Genomic DNA, 20,298 nt, shown 5'->3' on the forward strand with positions numbered 1-20,298 from the left:
TATTTGGTATCAAGGATAAGACAAGAGCAGTGTGCTCTGATCCTGAGTTCAAAATTCAAAGAGCACATTTCGCAAGTGCAACATTGCCCTCTATAGGTACCCCTCAATTCAAAACATTTAATTTATCAACCATTTCATTTAGTTGTGCTATATAAAGACCAACTGTGCCCAGATGGACAACACAGCACCAAAACAGTATCACAACCATTTTAAATCAAATATACTTTATTAACCAACAACTATTTCTAAAACACAAAACACAAAAAAGCATTCCAAACTGGGTCCCCATTGCTTCTTCTTGAACCGTCAGTAATATGCCTCAGAAGGAAATTAACAACACCACATATGTTCAAATGATACAATACAATGGGTTTACAAAGAACTTAGTCACTAGAGATGCTAACATAAAGAAACAAAAACGTCCCAAGTTCAGTCGTCCCTCTCCGAGCTGCCATTTCGACGAGGACTCCTCGAGGTAGAGTGGCTGAAAGAGAGAAAAACAGAAGTTAGCTTTCCCCTCTTCATTTATTTGCTGTGCATTAACCCCACATTAAAGTCATTACCTCAGCTGGGAAGAAAAACGCACCTTAGTTTTTGAGGTGAAGCTTTAGATTTTGAACAGCTGGGATTTAAAATAGAATTTTCATTTTAGAGGTCATTCTTACCAGACTTCGACAGCGGCAATTTGTAGCAAGCAAAGTATTTAAAGACCATGCATTTAATATAAGTTCGTCATGCAAAATGAATTTAAAGAACACAATTCAAATAACCTCTTAATACATTTTTCACATATTGAATTAAAGATGTGAATGTAATTGTTGTTGATCTATTGCAGAGTCTACCTTTCACATGTAATGCTTAAGTAGCCTGACTTAATGAACCATCATGCATCTACACCGTTAACTGTAACCATGCATAACGATTGCCCTCCCGCACGGACAACATTTTCGTTGTCTCGTTTTGCTGCTTATCATGCATTTGTCAAACTGTTCCACAGCTCGTATAGAGAGCAGAATGGTGGAAAGAAAATTGGGGTCAGACTCAAGACTTCTGCATACCTCCTCGTGGGGGAACCAGACTTGGATCTGCCCACAGAACCAGACCTGAAGAAGTAAACATACAAGGCATTCATATTCTAGTGTCCCTTTTTCTTGTTGGTCATTGTTGTTTTTATCTCCACCAATGGGTTAAGATCACTTCTGTTACTTTTCCTGCAGTCTGAACATTCAAAAGCTACATGGAATCTGATATTTCAAGCCACCATTGCAAACCACCTTCAATCTGATTGCTGGCAATGCGACTTGTCTGAACAGTCAAATCAGATTTATTTTCCCTCAAGATACTTTGTTGAGTTTGACAAGAACGTGACGTTGTAGCTAGCTAGCTTGTTAATTGCTTATAAACAAATTAGTGAATGTACTACAAACCTAAACAGCTACCTAGCTAGCTAGTTGACTGCTGCGGCTAGCCAAAAAGAACTAGCTTGGAAAGTTGGATCATCTTATCCTGAGGCTTTAAAAGTGTTCTTACACTATGATTTTGAACATACAAAGCAACTGGGTAAAAGTCCATGGCAGGCATTGCTGTCACCTTAGGATTGCTACAAAACTTCTGAGTAATAGGAAGCACGAGCACCACCACCAATCAGCCTACACCACTGCACACACACCCATCATTACTATGACAACTAGTGTAGCCATGTCAGCAAATGACTGCTATCTGAACACACACATGTATTTTTATTTAACTAGGCAAGTCAGTAAAGAACACATTTTTGTTTACAATGGCGGCCTACCAAAAGGCCTGGGAATTAAACAATATATAGGACAGAACACACATCACTACATAAAGAGAGACCTAAGACAACAACATAGCATGGTAGCAACACAACATGACAACATGGCAGCAGCACACAACATGGCAGCAGCACACAACATGGTAGAAACATTATTGGGCACAGACAGCACAAAAGGGCAAGTACGATTTGGTCACTTGTAACTTGCTGTTTGAACAGTCACCATTACAAAACTGATTTGAGCATTAAGGCCTGCAGTGTGAACAAGGCTTTAGGCCTCACTTCAACTCATTCTACGGAGGGCCGAGGGCCTGCGGGTTTTTGCTCTTCCCTTGTAGTTGATTGATGAAATTAGGTCACTAATTACACAAAATAAAAATATAAATCAATATGCAAAAATGTCAAAGATTTTACTGCGTTACAGTTCATATAAAGAAATCAGCCAATTGATATAAATTCATTAGGCCCTAATCTATGGATTTCACATGGGAATACAGATACGGTATGCATCAGTTGGTCACATATCTTCAACAAACCAAAAAAAAAGTGGCCTGTGGAATGTTGTCCCACTCCTCTTCAATGGCTGTGCAAAGTTTCTGGATATTGGTGGGAACTGGAACACGCTGTCGTACACGTTGATCCAGAGCATCCCAAACATGGGGCCGTGCATTATTATACTGAAACATGAGGTAATGGTGGCGGATGGATGGCACGACAATGGGCCTCAGGATCTCGTCACGGTATCTCTGGTTATCCAAATTGCCAATTGTGAAAAAATTATAATTTATCACAATAAAATGCAATTGTGTCCCTTTGTCCGTAGCTCATGCATGCCCATACCATAACCCCAACGCTACCATGGGGCACTCTGTTCACAATCAGCAAACCACTCGATCCACACGAGGCTGTCTGCCATCTGCCTGGTACAGTTAAAAATCAGGATTCATCCTTGAAGAGCACACCTCTCCAGCGTGCCAGTGGCCTTTGAAGGTGAGCATTTGCCCATTGAAGTTGGTTACGACGCCAAACTGCAGTCGGGTCAAGACCCTGGTGAGGAAGGCGAGCACACAGATTGCCTTCCCTGAGACGGTTTCTGAGAATATGTGCAGACTTTCTTTGGTTGTGCAAACCCACAGTTTCATCAGCTGTCCTGGTGGCTCATCTCAGACAATCTCGCAGGTGAAGAAGCTAGATGTGGAGGTCCTGGGCTGGCGTGGTTACACGTGGTCTGCGGTTGCGAGGCCGGTTGGACCTACTGCCAAATTCTCTAAAATTACATTGAGGAGGCTTACGGTAAAGAAATTAACATTTAATTCTCTGGGAACAGCTCTGCTGAACATTCCTGCAGTCAACATGCTCCCTCGAAACTTGAGACATCGGTGGAATTGTGTTGTGTGACAAAACTGCACATTTTAGTGGACTTTTATTATCCACAGCACAAAGTGCACCCGTGTAATGATCATGCTGTTTAATCAGGTTCTTGATATGCCACACCTGTCAGGTGGATGGATTATCTAGGCAAAAGAGAAATGCTCACTAACAGGGATGTACACAAATCTGTGCACTAAATTTGAGAGAAACTTTTTGTGGAACATTTCTGGGATCTTTTATTTCAGCTCATGAAACATGGGACCAACACTTGTTATGTTTATATTTTTGTTCAACGTAGTAACTCTCCTCACCTGGTTGTCTCTCTCTTCATCTAAAGGGAAAACCCGCAGACACTATGCCCTCCATGGAATGAGGAACCTGCTTTAGTCTCTTAAGTCAGTGATGTAATATATCAAGGGGACAAATGTCTAAATCAAATGTCAAATGTCTAAATCAAATGTCTAAATCTGTTCTTCCGGTTTGGAGCGTGCAGTCGCAATTCCGCTTCGCTCCACAGGTAGTTTTACCATTTTCATTTTCATTACAGTACAACGGTTTGATTTGTTTGATCTTAGCTAGCTACATAGCCGTCTTTGTATCAAAGATATTTGTGTAGTTATTGAGGTTCGCTAGCCAGCTATTTTCGTCCGAACGTAACGTAACGTAGTCAACACTGCTAGCTAGCCAGCTAGCCACCGAATAGCAGCATAGCAGCACTGGAGAAACGATTACATTACAACGGAACGACTTGATTAGTGTAGTGTTAGCTGGCTACATAGTTGTCTTTGCTATCTTTGTATCTAAGATAATTGTGTAGCTTAGAGTTGGTTAGAGTAATTATTCGGTTAACTAGCCAGCTATTTTCGTAACGTAACGTAGTCAACACTGCTAGCTAGCCAGCTAGCCACCGAATAGCAGCATAGCAGCACTGGAGAAACGATTACATTACAACGGAACGACTTGATTAGTGTAGTGTTAGCTGGCTACATAGTTGTCTTTGCTATCTTTGTATCTAAGATAATTGTGTAGCTTAGAGTTGGTTAGAGTAATTATTCGGTTAACTAGCCAGCTATTTTCGTCCGCCGCGCTGCGCTGCCGTCTCCTACATAGTCAACACTGCTAGCTAACACTGCTAGCTAGCCAACTTCTACCGAATAGCAGCACTGTAGAAACTCACATTACAACTTACATTACAACGGAACGACTTGATTAGCGTAGTGTTAGCTAGCTACATAGTTGTCTTTGCTGTCCTTGTATCCAAGATAATTGTGTAGTTTTGAGAAATTGTCGAGGTTACCTAGCCAGTTAGAGGTTACCTAGCCAGCTACACGTTCAAACAAAGTCAACAACGCAGCCACTGCTAGCCAGCCTACTTCACCGCCAGCAGTACTATATCATTTTAGTCAATAAGATTTTATTTTATTTTTGCAACGTAAGCTTAACTTCCTCAACATTCGAGACGTGTAGTCCACTTGTCATTCTAATCTCCTTTGCATTAGCGTAGCCTCTTCTGTAGCCTGTCAACTATGTGTCTGTCTATCCCTCTTCTCTCCTCTCTGCACAGACCATACAAACGCTTCACACCGCGTGGCCGCTGCCATTCTAACCTGGTGGTTCCAGCGCGCACGACCCACGTGGAGTTCCAGGTCTCCGGCAGCCTCTGGAACTGCCGATCTGCGGCCAACAAGGCAGAGTTCATCTCAGCCTATGCGTCCCTCCAGTCCCTCGACTTCTTGGCACTGACGGAAACATGGATTACCACTGACAACACTGCTACTCCTACTGCTCTCGCCTCGTCTGCCCACGTGTTCTCGCACACCCCGAGAGCTTCTGGTCAGCGGGGCGGTGGCACTGGGATCCTCATCTCTCCCAAGTGGACATTCTCTCTTTCTCCCCTGACCCATCTGTCTATCGCCTCCTTTGAATTCCATGCTGTCACAGTTACCAGCCCTTTCAAGCTTAACATCCTTATCATTTATCGCCCTCCAGGTTCCCTTGGAGAGTTCATCAATGAGCTTGACGCCCTGATAAGTTCCTTTCCTGAGGATGGCTCACCTCTCACAGTTCTGGGTGACTTTAACCTCCCCACGTCTACCTTTGACTCATTCCTCTCTGCCTCCTTCTTTCCACTCCTCTCCTCTTTTGACCTCACCCTCTCACCTTCCCCCCCTACTCACAAGGCAGGCAATACGCTTGACCTCATCTTTACTAGATGCTGTTCTTCCACTAATCTCACTGCAACTCCCCTCCAAGTCTCCGACCACTACCTTGTATCCTTTTCCCTCTCGCTCTCATCCAACACTTCCCACACTGCCCCTACTCGGATGGTATCGCGCCGTCCCAACCTTCGCTCTCTCTCCCCCGCTACTCTCTCCTCTTCCATCCTATCATCTCTTCCCTCTGCTCAAACCTTCTCCAACCTATCTCCTGATTCTGCCTCCTCAACCCTCCTCTCCTCCCTTTCTGCATCCTTTGACTCTCTATGTCCCCTATCCTCCAGGCCGGCTCGGTCCTCCCCTCCTGCTCCGTGGCTCGACGACTCACTGCGAGCTCACAGAACAGGGCTCCGGGCAGCCGAGCGGAAATGGAGGAAAACTCGCCTCCCTGCGGACCTGGCATCCTTTCACTCCCTCCTCTCTACATTCTCCTCTTCTGTCTCTGCTGCTAAAGCCACTTTCTACCACTCTAAATTCCAAGCATCTGCCTCTAACCCTAGGAAGCTCTTTGCCACCTTCTCCTCCCTCCTGAATCCTCCTCCCCCTCCTCCCCCTCCTCCCTCTCTGCGGATGACTTCGTCAACCATTTTGAAAAGAAGGTCGACGACATCCGATCCTCGTTTGCTAAGTCAAACGACACCGCTGGTTCTGCTCACACTGCCCTACCCTGTGCTTTGACCTCTTTCTCCCCTCTCTCTCCAGATGAAATCTCGCGTCTTGTGACGGCCGGCCGCCCAACAACCTGCCCGCTTGACCCTATCCCCTCCTCTCTTCTCCAGACCATTTCCGGAGACCTTCTCCCTTACCTCACCTCGCTCATCAACTCATCCTTGACCGCTGGCTACGTCCCTTCCGTCTTCAAGAGAGCGAGAGTTGCACCCCTTCTGAAAAAACCTACACTCGATCCCTCCGATGTCAACAACTACAGACCAGTATCCCTTCTTTCTTTTCTCTCCAAAACTATTGAACGTGCCGTCCTTGGCCAGCTCTCCTGCTATCTCTCTCAGAATGACCTTCTTGATCCAAATCAGTCAGGTTTCAAGACTAGTCATTCAACTGAGACTGCTCTTCTCTGTGTCACGGAGGCGCTCCGCACTGCTAAAGCTAACTCTCTCTCCTCTGCTCTCATCCTTCTAGACCTATCGGCTGCCTTTGATACTGTGAACCATCAGATCCTCCTCTCCACCCTCTCCGAGCTGGGCATCTCCGGCGCGGCCCACGCTTGGATTGCGTCCTACCTGACAGGTCGCTCCTACCAGGTGGCATGGCGAGAATCTGTCTCCGCACCACGTGCTCTCACCACTGGTGTCCCCCAGGGCTCTGTTCTAGGCCCTCTCCTATTCTCGCTATACACCAAGTCACTTGGCTCTGTCATATCCTCACATGGCCTCTCCTATCATTGCTATGCAGACGACACACAATTAATCTTCTCCTTTCCCCCCTCTGATAACCAGGTGGCGAATCGCATCTCTGCATGTCTGGCAGACATATCAGTGTGGATGACGGATCACCACCTCAAGCTGAACCTCGGCAAGACGGAGCTGCTCTTCCTCCCGGGGAAGGACTGCCCGTTCCATGATCTCGCCATCACGGTTGACAACTCCATTGTGTCCTCCTCCCAGAGCGCTAAGAACCTTGGCGTGATCCTGGACAACACCCTGTCGTTCTCAACTCACATCAAGGCGGTGACCCGTTCCTGTAGGTTCATGCTCTACAACATTCGCAGAGTACGACCCTGCCTCACACAGGAAGCGGCGCAGGTCCTAATCCAGGCACTTGTCATCTCCCGTCTGGATTACTGCAACTCGCTGTTGGCTGGGCTCCCTGCCTGTGCCATTAAACCCCTACAACTCATCCAGAACGCCGCAGCCCGTCTGGTGTTCAACCTTCCCAAGTTCTCTCACGTCACCCCGCTCCTCCGCTCTCTCCACTGGCTTCCAGTTGAAGCTCGCATCCGCTACAAGACCATGGTGCTTGCCTACGGAGCTGTGAGGGGAACGGCACCTCCGTACCTTCAGGCTCTGATCAGGCCCTACACCCAAACAAGGGCACTGCGTTCATCCACCTCTGGCCTGCTCGCCTCCCTACCTCTGAGGAAGTACAGTTCCCGCTCAGCCCAGTCAAAACTGTTCGCTGCTCTGGCACCCCAATGGTGGAACAAACTCCCTCACGACGCCAGGTCAGCGGAGTCAATCACCACCTTCCGGAGACAATTGAAACCCCACCTCTTTAAGGAATACCTAGGATAGGATAAAGTAATCCTCCTAACCCCCCCCTCCCCCTTAAAAGAGTTAGATGCACTATTGTAAAGTGGTTGTTCCACTGGATATCATAAGGTGAATGCACCAATTTGTAAGTCGCTCTGGATAAGAGCGTCTGCTAAATGACTTAAATGTAAATGTAAATTGTAATACCCGAAACTGTCAATACCAACACAAAATTGTATTTTGTTGCAGTAGTGACAATCTTTGGGGATTGACACAAACTGTTGCATTAAGTGTTAATTACTCAACTTATGTAGCTGCATTGTTGACAATAGCAATGCAATGCTGATCAGAGCATTGAAACAGTTATATTTCTCACCTGGTCTTTGCATGAGAAAGTGACCTAGACCTTGATCTGGACTTTGATCGAGATCTAAAAATAAATTAGGGGGGAAAGCATCAACACCCATCATTTACTAAATAAGTGAACAATGTTATTGTTTTACACAATGTGGGATCTTTAAATAATGCAAGCAAGTCAATTTTTCTACAATTTACCTTGATCTCTTGGGGGTAAGGGCTCTAGATCTTCTAGGAGAACGAGAGCGGCGTGGAGAGAAGGATCTTGATCTAGAACATAAATATCAAAAGCTGTTAGCTAACATACATTCAGACCCGGTAAACTCTGCACTGCCATTCCTGATCAACTACTCTATCATACAAATCTGTATATGTATCTGTGGTGAATGTATGTATGCATGCAGTATATGGAGTTGTGTACAGCATAACAGTGTAATGACAATTTAATCTACACTGAGTGCACAAAACATTAGGAACACCTGTTCTTTCCATGACAGACCAGAGCTCTCCAAACCGTGTTCCTGGAGAACTACCATCCTGTAGGTTTTCCCTCCAACCCTAATCTAGCACACCTGATTCTAATAATTAGCTGATTGATCAGCTGAATCAGGTTAGTTACAACTGGGGTTGGAGCAAAAACCTACAGAAAGGTAGCTCTCCAGGAACAGGGCTAGAGAACCCTGACATAGACTGACCAGGTGAAAGCTATGATCCCTTATTGATGTCACTTGTTAAATCAGTGTAGATGAAGGGGAAGAGACAGGTTAAAGAAGGACTTGAGACATGGGTTGTGTATGTGTGCCATTCATAGGGTGAATAGGGAGTTTTTCCTAGCCACCGTGCTTCTACATCGGCATTGCTTGCTGTTTGGGGTTTTAGGCTGGGTTTCTGTATAGCACTTTGTGACATCTGCTGATGTAAAAAGGGCTTTATAAATACATTTGATTGATTGGGCAAGACAAAAGATGTAAGTGCCTTTGAACGGGGTATGGTAGTAGGTGCCAGGCGCACCGGTTTGAGTGTATCAAGAACTGCAATGCTGCTGGTTTTTTTATGCTCAAGTTTCCCGTGTGTATCAAGAATGGTCCAGCACCCAAAGGACATCCAGAGAACTTGACACAACTGTGGGAAGCATTAGAATCAACATGGGCCACCATCCCTGTGGAACACTTGACACCTTGTAGAGTCCATGCACCGACAAATTGGGGCTGTTCTAAGGGCAAAAGGGGGTGCTGCTGAATACTAGGAAGGTGTTCCTAATGTTTTATACACTCAGTATATTCAGAAATTATTCAGACCCCTTCCATTTTTCCACATTTTGTTTCGTTACAGCCTTATTCTAAAATGGATTAAACATCAACAACATCTACACACAATACCCCATAATGATAAAGCAAAAACAGATTTGTTGAAATGTTGGCATTAATTTCTTTTAAATACCTTATTTACATAAGTATTCAGACCCTTTGCTATGAGACGCGAAATTGAGCTCAGGTGCATCATGTTTCCATTGATCGTGCTTGAGATGTTTCTACAACTTGATTGGAGTCCATCTGTGGTAAACTCAATTGATTGAACATGATTTGGAAAGGCAGACACCTGTCTAAATAAAGGTCCCACAGTTGACTGTGCATGTCAGAGCAAAAACAAAGCCATGAGATCAAAGGAATTGTCCGTAGAGCTCCAAGACAGGATTGTGTCGAGGTACAGATCTGGGGAGGGGTACCAAAACATTTCCGCAGCATTTAAGGTCCCCAAGAACACAGTGGCCTCCATCATTCTTAAATGAAAAGAGGTTTGGAACCACAAATACTCTTCCTAGAGCTGGCCGCCCGGCCAAACTGAGCAATCGGGAGAGAAGGGCTGTGGTCAGGGAGGTGACCAAGAACCAAATGGTCACTCTGACAAAGCTCCAAAGTTCCTCTTTGGAGATGGGAGAACCTTCCAGAAGGACAACCATCTCTGCAGCACTCCACCAATGAGGCCTTCATCCCTACGGGGGAAGCATGGTGGCGACAGCATCATGCTGTGCAGATGTTTTTCAGCGGCAGGGACACTAGTAAGGATTGAGGCAAAGATGAACGGAGAGATCCTTGAAAAAAACCTGCTCCAGAGCGCTCAGGATCTTAAGACTGGGGCGAAGGTTCACCTTCCAACAGGACAACGACCCTAAGCCCACAGCCAAGACAATGCAGGAGTGGCTTCGGGACGAGTCTCTGAATGTCCTTGAGTGGCCCAGCCAGAGCCCTGACTTAAACTCGATCGAACATATCTGGAGACCTGAAAATAGCTGTGCAGTGATGCCTGTAGAGAAAATAGAGAAAATGGGAGAAACTGTAGAGAAAATGGGAGAAACTCCCCAAATACAGGTTTGCCGAGCTTGTAGCGTAATACCCAAGAAGACTCAAAGCTGTAATCGCTGCCAAAGGTGCTTCAACAAAGTACTGAGTAAAGGGTATGAATACTTATGTAAATGAGATATTGATGAGGGGGGAAACAATTTAATACATTTTAGAATAAGGCTGTAAGTAACAAAATGTGTAAAAAGTCAAGGGGTCTGAATACTTTCTGAATGTACTGTACAATCATTTTTATTTCATTATATGTGTTATGAAAAAAAGAGGTCCAAGAATAGACCCCTGAGGAACTCCATCGATGATTGATGTGACCCTTTTCCGAGGAAGTTGGACAACAGAGCCTTTGGAACGAGAAAAATGTGCATTAGAATGCTCACCTCCTGCCACGGCCCCGGCTGCGAGAGCGAGAGTACCTCCTCCCACCGGACCTGGAGTGAGACCGGGACCTAAACCACATCCAAACGAGGGGTGGGGAGGGAAAGATGGACAGTTCAGAGCAGGCCCCGCGAAGCCCCACATAACACTGCCTCAGTCTGTCTTTAATTCTGACCTGGCCTCTGACAACAACAATCACCCTAAGCCCACTGATGCTCTGACACTGGCTCAAATCAACACACAAAAAGAGGGGGATTACATTAGATTTAGCATTACACGTGCAATGGTACTGGTAGTAGGAGTCACTATATAGACTAGAGGTCGACCGATTAATCGGCATGGCCGATTAATTAGGGCCGATTTCAATTTTTCACAACAATCGTTAATCTGCAATTTTGGGACGCCGATTATGGCCGATTACATTGCAATCCACGAGGAGACTGCGTGGCAGGCTGACCACCTGTTACGCGAGTGCAGCATAAAAAGGACCTTGTGGCTGCAAGGAGCCAAGGTAAGTTGCTAGCTAGCATTAAACTTCTTATTAAAAAAACAATCAATCTTCACATAATCACTAGTTAACTACACATGGTTGATGATCTTACTAGGTTAACTAGCTTGTTTTGCGTTGCATATAATCAATGCGTGCCTGCTAATTTATCATCGAATCACAGCCTACTTCAACTTCGCCAAATGGGTGATGATTTAACAAAAGCGCATTCGCGGAAAAAGCACTTACTTTGCACAAATGTACCTAACCATAAACATCAATGCCTTTCTTAAAATCAATACACAAGTATATATTTTTTTAACCTGCATATGTAGTTAAAAGAAATTCATGTTAGCAGGCAATATTAACTAGGGAAACTGTGTCACTTCTCTTGCGTTCAGTGCAAGCAGAGTCAGGGTATATGCAGCAGTTTGGGCCGCCTGGCTCGTTGCGAACTGTGTAAAGACCGTAATTAATTTGCCAGAATTGTACATAATTATTACATAGAAGGTTGAGCAATATAACAGCAATATTTAGACTTAGGGTTGCCACCCGTTCGATAAAATACAGAATGGTTGCGTATTTCACTGAAAGAATAAACTTTTGTTTTCAAAATGAACGTTTCCGGATTTGACCATATTAATGACCAAAGGCTCGTATTTCTGTGTGTTTATTATATAATAATTCAGTATATGATTTGATAAAGCAGTCTGACTTAGCAGTGGCAGGCAGCAGTAGGCTCGTAAGCATTCATTCAAACAGCACTTTACTGCGTTTGCCAGCAGCTCTTAGCAATGCTTGAGGCACAGCGCTGTTTATGACTTCAAGCCTATCAACTCCCGAGATTAGGCTGGCAATACTAAAGTGCCTATAAGAACATCCAATAGTCAAATGTATATGAAATACAAATGGTATAGTGAAATAGTCCTATAATTCCTATAATAACTACAACCTAAAACTTCTTAACTGGGAATATTGAAGACTCCTGTTAAAAGGAACCACCAGCTTTCATATGTTCTCATGTTCTGAGCAAGGAACTTAAACGTTAGCTTTTTTACATGGCACATATTGCACTTTTACTTTCTTCTCCAACATTGTTTTTGCATTATTTAAACCAAATTGTACATGTTTCATTATTTATTTGAGACAATTGATTTTATTTATGTATTATATTAAGTTCAAATAAAAGTGTTCATTGTTCATTCAGTATTGTTGTAATTGTCATTATTACATATATACAGTTGAAGTCTGAAGTTTACATACACTTAGGTTGGAGTCATTAAAACTTGTTTTTCAACCACTCCACAAATTTCTTGTTAACAAACTATAGTTTTGGCAAGTCGGTTAGGACATCTACTTTGTGCATGACAAGTAATTTTGCCAACAATTGTTTACAGGCAGATTATTTAACTTATTATTCACTGTATCACAATTCCAGTGGGTCAATATTTCAAGGCCTACATTCAAACTCAGTGCCTCGTTGCTTGACATCATGGGAAAATCTAAAAGGAATCAGCCAAGACCTCAGAAGAAAAACAATTGACCTCCAAACACCTGAAGGTACCACATTCATCAGTACAAACAATAGTATGCAAGTATAAACACCATGGGACCACGCAGCAGTCATACCGGTCAGGAAGGAGACACGTTCTATTTCCTAGAGATTAACGTATTTTGGTGCGAAATGTGCAAATCAATCCCAGAACAACAGCAAAGGACCTTGTGACGATGCTGGAGGAAACGGGTACAAAAGTATCTATATCCACAGTGAAACGAGTTCTATATCGACATAACCTGAAAGGCCTCTCAGCAAGGAAGAAGCCACTGCTCCAAAAACCGCCATAAAAAAGCCAGACTACGGTTTGCAACTGCACATGGGGACAAAGATCGTACTTTTTGGAGAAATGTCCTCTGGTCTGATGAAACAAAAATAGAACTGTTTGGCCATAATGAACATTGTTATGTTTGGAGGAAAAAGGGGGAGGCTTGCAAGCCGAAGAACACCATCCCAACCGTGAAGCACGGGGGTGGCAGCATCATGTTGTGGGGTGCTTTGCTGCAGAAGGGACTGGTGCACTTCACAAAATAGAGGGCATCATGAGGATGGGAAATTATGTGGATATATTGAAGCAACATCTCAAGACATCAGTCAGGAAGTTAAAGCTTGGTCGCAAATGGGTCTTCCAAATGGACAATGACCCCAAGCATACTTGCAAAGTTGTGGCAAAATGGCTTAAGGACAACAAAGTCAAGTTATTAGAGCGGCCATCACAAAGCCCCGACCTCAATCCCATAGAAAATTTGTGGGCAGAACTGAAAAAGCGTGTGCGAGCAAGAGGCCTACAAACCTGACTCAGTTACAGCAGCTCTGTCATGAGGAATGGGCCAACATTCACCCAACTGATTGTGGGAAGCTTGTAGAAGGCTACCCAAAACGTTTGACCGAAGTTAAACAATTTAAAGGCAATGCTACCAAATACTAATTGAGTGTATGTAAACTTCTGACCCACTGGGAATGTGATGAAAGAAATAAAAGCTGAAATAAATCATTCTCTCTACTATTATTCTGACATTTCACATTCTTAAAATAAAGTGGTGATCCTAACTGACCTAAGACAGGGAATTTTTACTAGGATTTTACTAGGATGTCAGGAATTGTGAAAAACTGAGTTTAAATGTATTTGGCTAAGGTGTATGTAAACTTCCGACTTCAATTGTATATATAAAAATTGGCCGATTAATCGGTATCGGCTTTTTTTGGTCCTCCAATAATCGGTATCGGCGTTGAAAAATCATAATCGGTCGACCTCTAATATAGACATAGCTGTTCATGGAGCTAACGTATCCTGCTTAAAGCAGGCCTTTCAGTTCTCTAGTAAAGAGTGGAAGAGAGGAATGTTATTGTCAAGTCATACATTGGAGATAAAAACACATTAATTGGTACTTGAAATAAACCTTGCGAGTTTGCCCGGTTGACCCACTTTGGACCAAGGTTCGAGCAGATCTAGGCGTTCTAGAAGTATCTATCAGCCGACCTCTGCATCTAGTCGTGTTCTTCGATTTCTAACGATGATGATTGTATTGACAGCCAAATCGCTTGATTGAGACTTGATAGATGCAAGGCGATTTGTCTAGACGGGACCATGGTCTACCTGGTTGTCCTCTTTACAAAACCCCAGGCTCAAATTGATAACCAAATCATCTGGTGAATTGTCAGCCCTCTATGAAATCTTTAAGGTGCAGCTAGAAGTGGCAGTTGCTTGAGAAGGGGAGGTCTGGCTGATCGATCAACCCCATGGTCATAGGATCGAAAGTGTGGAATTTGCTAGATGCCTCATGAAATCGTTAAGGATCGTGACACTCTGAATCAAACGACGAAACCTGAAATGTTTTGACCAGGTGAGTTGTTAACAAAAAAAACCCACATAACATTTCAGAAGTATTTCCATATTTTAAAAGGGATTAAGTGACAGACGGAGAGACAAAAGTTGCAACAACAGGTTGTATGATAGTATAATAATCATCTTAATTTTTTTTATCTACATAAGACACTGAAAAATCAAGACAATGGAAAATAAGCCACAACTATCAAAATAAGAAAAGACCAAAACAAGCTAAATCTGATGCATTGGTTAAGGAGGCTTTACCTGGTCCTCCTGCGTCGACCGTAGCGGTGGCAGTCGTAGGCATAGTGCCCCCGCTCACCACACTCATAGCACTTGTCGTTGGAGTCAAAGGGCCGGTTGGTGGGCGCACGCTCGTACCGAGATCGCCGCGGCATCCCTGTAGATAATTCAACTCGAACTCGAGATCCAGAAATCAACCTGAAAAACAGTCAGTTCGACAGTCAGCAAATTGCACAATGGCATAGTTCACTTTAAAAAGAGGACTTAAGGAAACCCATCTAAAGTGTAACAAGCATTTAGGAACATACCTTAAGTGTATGATCTGGATAGTAGCAAATGAGTAACAAGATAATACCAGCTACCTGCTTACCTTCTACTGATAGATGTCCCTAAACCAATAAAATCCTTCAATATTTGCAAAGAGCAAATTACATTATTGATTGGCAAACGTCAACAACACAAGTGCCCTTTGAGCCCGTTCAGCTTTTAGGTCTTGGAAAGTAGGCTAAACTTGGGGGCAAAGTCTGAAGTCTTGAGGTACCACTTACTTGCCGTCAAGGCCTCGGACCGCATCTTCTGCATCCCGGGTGTCTTCAAACTCCACAAAGGCAAAGCCCGGGGGGTTCCTAGCGATCCACACCGTTCTTAAAGGTCCGTAATACCCGAACGCCCGCTCTAGCTCTCCTTTCCCTGCACCAGTGCCCAGGTTACCGACGTAAATCTTAGAGTCTGCAAAGGAAAAACAGAAAGAGGTGCCACCACTGCTGCAACTCGCTGACTTCTGTTCTGAGAGGCCTTTGATTTCCCACTCCCCTAAGCTCAGTATCAAAAGGGTTGCTGGAAGTAACTGCACAAATGTAAAAATCACATTGAAATGCAGCCCTCTCAAGGCATCCCATATGTATTGAGGTCAGTGATTAATTAGCATAGGGTTAGCATAGCAGTTCCTCATGCTATGGTCTAAATAAAATTATAAATTACTAGTGTCATTCATATGAATATAATATTGTGTACTTTTCCACATGACAATGAGCTGTATGTAGTGATTTACTGCAATGACCTCCTTTACCCCCCTTATCTCACCTAATTTGCTCACATTGTATATAGACTTATTTTTCTACTGTATTATTGACTGTATGTTTGTTTTTACTCCATGTGTAACTCTGTGTTGTTGTATGTGTCGAACTGCTTTGCTTTATCTTGGCCAGGCCGCAATTGTAAATGAGAACTTGTTCTCAACTTGCCTACCTGGTTAAATAAATAAATAAAATACAATTACGTATCACCTAAATCACACTAGAGCAAATATTTGAAGCCTGAAAATGTGATAAATTAGGCAAAGGATCAACCTTATCTCCATACCTTGCTACTAAATTGTGTAACATCTAGTAATTTATCAATTTCTACAATCTGCTACCTGTCTGATTCAGAGGGATTGGGTTAAATGCGGAAGACACATTTCAGTTGAATACTTTCAGAATACTTTCACTTACAACTGACTAGGTATCCCCCTTTCCCTTTCTTTATGATAAGACAAAAGGTTTATAGGGTTATGATTAGGCCTAGGGCCATGTTTGATTTGCATTAGTTGCCAAGTGAACGTGTAATTTGCTCTTTGAATTTAGATGTAATCCATCCCCTAACATATGTCATACATAACCATTGAATTCTTTATGACACCAACTAACGTTACAGAGGCATGGTGTATTCATCAAGCGTAGCTATGTTTGGCTGTGGTGAACGAGTCAACACATCAACTAAGACAGAAGGTAGAACGGCTAGTGAGGTGAGGATTTTGTTTATTTTTGTTACTTAGCCTAATTAAACTGCAAATAAGGTCCAATTTTGCGGACCATTTCTGACTCATGAGCTGCCCTCTACAAAAGTAGTAAGAGTTTAGCACCTTAACCCATAGACTCTTTAGCTACACTAACGTTATCAGTGGTTCTCAAACGTCTTGTGGACCACAGATGTTACATGTTATTGATCTATTCCAGAGCTAGCACACCTAATTCAACTTGTCTACTAAATCACTACTGATATATTTAAAGCCGCAATCAGCAGTTTAGCCTAAAGACCCAAAGTTGAATTGCATTGATTTCTACGTCAGGCAGAAATTGGCATTTGGATCAGGAAAGTTTCCTCTCCTGACCTCTACAAGCTAGAATGTTGAATAAAATAATATTTTTGTTTTTTGTACTTTTACCCCCTTTTTCATGATATCCAATTGGTAGTTACAGTCTTGTCCCATCATTGCAACTCCCCTGCGGACTCCGGAGAGGCGAAGGTTGAGAGCCATGCGTCTTCCGAAACACAACCCTGGCAAGCCGCACTGCTTCTCTGCTCGCTTAACCCGGAAGCCAGCCACACCAATGTGTTGGAGAAAACACCGTCTAACTGACGACCGAAGTCAGCTTGCAGGCACCTGGTTCCTCAACAAGGAGTCACTAGAGCGCGATGGGACAAGGAAATCCAGGCCGGCCAAACCCTCCCCTAACCCGGATGACGCTGGGACAATTGTGCGCCGCCTCATGGGTCTCCTGGTCACGGCCGGCTATGACACAGATAAAATGATATTTTTACTCACTTTCCCGGTTGTCCATGTGGTTGGTCCTTTTGCAGGTAGGAATGTGAGACATATCGACAGGAAGTATAAACACAAACTTTTCAAAGCGCTGGTAGTGCGTTCAGATTTCTATCACTTGAAGTATGCATACTTGCCGAGCTCGTGCATGCGTTTACATGGTTCTGCGCATGCTTCAGGTGAAAAATCTGAACGCACCACCGGCGCCTTGAAAAGTTAATGTAAGTATACTTTCCTGTGAATATATTGTCTCACGTTACAGGTTGTCTGTAGGAATGTAAGTAATTCAACATTCTGGCTTGCGAGAGGAAATTTTCCAAACAAATGTATGGCATTAATAAGAAAGCTTTCCCCGCCCGTTTTGTTAAAAAGCTGAGGGGTGGGGCTGTAGAAATGTAACCCATCTCAAATTCATAGAGCAATGGATATAAGGAATGACCATCCTATGATATCAAAATTATAGTTTTAACCTTGTTTTGAGGCTTTATAGCTAGTATGTGTTAACATTTACATTGTTTGTAAACATTGGAGTAAAACATACTTATATTTTGGGTTCAGATGGGGTACAACAGTTGAACTAAGGTCATGAGGCATTTAAGCTGCAATATGTAACTTTTTGTTATGGAAAATATATTTCACGGCGGGTTAAATGGTACAATGATTCTCTACACAACGACTGTTTGTTTTGTCGCAAACTATTAGAATTTTAGCAACCAGGAAATGGCGGAGAGATTTCCGCATATTGCACCATTCAATTCTTCAACAAACAATGGGCACATTTCATTCATTTATACGTCCACAAATGGATGTAGCAACTGCAGATTGCCCCTTTAAAACATTTTGATAGAAAAATAGCTACATAATCAAGCCATTGATTAGAGAATCGGGTGTGCTTGTTTAGGGCAAGAGCTAGGAAAGCTAAGTAACGTTACGCCTAATGTAGCTAACGTTAGATAGTTAACTAAGCATGCGATTATCTTCACGAATACTGTATTTTGTCTACTATTGAACATGCGTTAGATTATCTTTTTGTGAAGTTAAAATCTGTTTTGCTATTTAGTTTACCTCCTCCGTTTCGACCGTGTCTTGACATGATTCAAGGCCCGCTTTACAATCAACCTGCGCATGCGTGTGTCAAACTGATTCTCCTGAGAGGACTGTCAGAGACATGACGGGTCACTAAATGTACTCGTGCAATGCAATAAATTGCTAAATTACTAAGATTTCATACCATAGTACATACCATGAATCACACAGTAGAGTATTAGGTTGGTGAAGAGGTTAGTAATGTGTAACGAGGTACTTAATTCTTCGGGCTGGAACCTTTGGAATTGTATCACTGTTTTCTACGACACATTTGACCGTCGGACAAATTTAATCACAGGCTCAATCCAGCAGCCAGCTCAATCACATGATTTGGAGATTAAAACCCAGTGTAGCTTATTCTCGGTCAGTATATTGAAATAGTAATGGACACGTGGCGTCAACTGAAGCCACTGGAGTGGTGTAAATATGTCAACAAAGAGGTCAAAGTGACAGCGCACGAGAAACAACAACATCATGGTTGGGTTTTTACCGTTGATCCAGTATCTGCCAGGTAACTTCGTCACCTTCCCAGTACTCTTCCCCAATGGCCATGTGCACAATTTGTTGATGGATAGCTTAAACTATCATATGAAAATAATACACCAATGCACTGATTTGTCAGTTTTTTCTCCCACTTATATAGTGTGGTACCTAGCTACAACAGTGACGAGTGACGACACCACTCTGTTATGAGACCTAAGTTTGAGCATCCTACTTCGTAACTGCTATCCCTAGCTACAGTGTGATATTTTTGATGTGACTCAGTCATAGACAATACCAGGATTGTTGCTTTGAAAGGGGTGTATATCGGCTGAGTTGACACTCAATGCATTACCTATTTTCCCTCCCCCAGTATAGTCCTAGTGACCTTCCAGGAGAAAGGAGGCACGCCGACGGTCCGAGTTGTGACAGGCCATGCAGTGCAGGAAGTAGAGGTCCTCCAGGAGGGCAATGAAGAAACGTCGGGGCGGCTGAGGGTCATTTTCACACCCCCAGGAGCCCACGCCCTTGGCCCGGAAGAAGTGAAGCACAGGAAAGAGAGCCTCCGCCTGTGGCTGGAAAAGAACCGCATCCCCGTGGAAGAGAAGGGCGAGATGCTGTGCGTGGCCAACGTGCTGACAGTGAGCGCCCCCTACGGAGCGGAAGACTGTAGCAGCTCCAACGAGATCATCCTGGCCCGAGTGCAGAGCCTGGTGGAGAGCAACCCTGATTCAACTCCAGATCAGCCTGCCAACTCCTGATGAAGGATTCACTTTGACGTATAGGGATAGTTTCCCAAACACAGATCAGGCTCAGCCGAGTCCTGGAATAAAATACATTGTCTATTTTCTTAATCTCCATTGAAATAGCTTTTTAGTTCAGGACTAAGCTTAATCTGTGTCAGGGAAACCGGCTCATAGTTGATGTCAATAGTCTAAAATGGTCTCGTCTCCTTCATCTGCCTCTATGTGGGGGAAAAAATGGACTGGGAATTGGGTCTTGGCCATGTGTCTTTCACCTATCCCACGTTTTTAGATAAGTGAAGGTCGAGGAGAGGAGGAGGGAAAGCCACTCTAGACTGTTGGGATGAACTGAGAGACACTTAAAATGCTTTGGATTGTTGATGGTTCAAATGTTACTATAATCATATTCAACAATGGACATTGCTATCACAAAGCAAACAGTTGGCAACATTTAGAAATGTGAAGTTTTGGTTCTAAAGATACCTTTTTTGTAATTTTGTAATGCACTTTTGTAATTAAACGTGCACTGTTACTTACAAACCAATAGTTTCATCTGTCCCGCTACACTTAAATATCTATAAAAAAAGACCAATAAAATACCTGTGCCTAGAAAA

General features: G+C 43.5%; 2 protein-coding genes across 9 annotated transcripts; one reads left to right on the forward strand and one right to left on the reverse strand.

Moving 5' to 3' along the window:
- Positions 1 to 207: 207 nt before the first annotated feature.
- Positions 208 to 18,535, reverse strand: LOC139566763 (serine/arginine-rich splicing factor 7-like). Of its 8 annotated transcripts, none has more exons than XM_071388067.1 (9): positions 18,441 to 18,535; positions 15,340 to 15,520; positions 14,813 to 14,989; positions 10,681 to 10,749; positions 8,145 to 8,216; positions 7,966 to 8,019; positions 1,059 to 1,103; positions 587 to 622; positions 208 to 484 (listed from the first exon to the last, which is right to left on the reverse strand). In XM_071388067.1, exons 1-9 carry the CDS (start codon positions 18,466 to 18,468, stop codon positions 430 to 432), a joined length of 717 nt encoding a protein of 238 aa, XP_071244168.1. In that variant the 5' UTR covers positions 18,469 to 18,535; the 3' UTR covers positions 208 to 429. The 8 variants fall into 8 exon arrangements, with proteins under 8 accessions (XP_071244168.1, XP_071244160.1, XP_071244194.1 ...); XM_071388059.1 differs by lacking the exon at positions 18,441 to 18,535 and adding an exon at positions 17,379 to 17,445; XM_071388093.1 differs by lacking the exon at positions 587 to 622.
- Positions 18,536 to 18,679: 144 nt separating this feature from the next.
- Positions 18,680 to 20,298, forward strand: gemin6 (gem (nuclear organelle) associated protein 6). The gene is made up of 2 exons (XM_071388131.1): positions 18,680 to 18,972; positions 19,315 to 20,298. Exons 1-2 carry the CDS (start codon positions 18,845 to 18,847, stop codon positions 19,700 to 19,702), a joined length of 516 nt encoding a protein of 171 aa, XP_071244232.1. The 5' UTR covers positions 18,680 to 18,844; the 3' UTR covers positions 19,703 to 20,298.

Source organism: Salvelinus alpinus, chromosome 2, assembly GCF_045679555.1.
Source record: "Salvelinus alpinus chromosome 2, SLU_Salpinus.1, whole genome shotgun sequence".
NCBI lineage: Eukaryota > Metazoa > Chordata > Actinopteri > Salmoniformes > Salmonidae > Salvelinus > Salvelinus alpinus.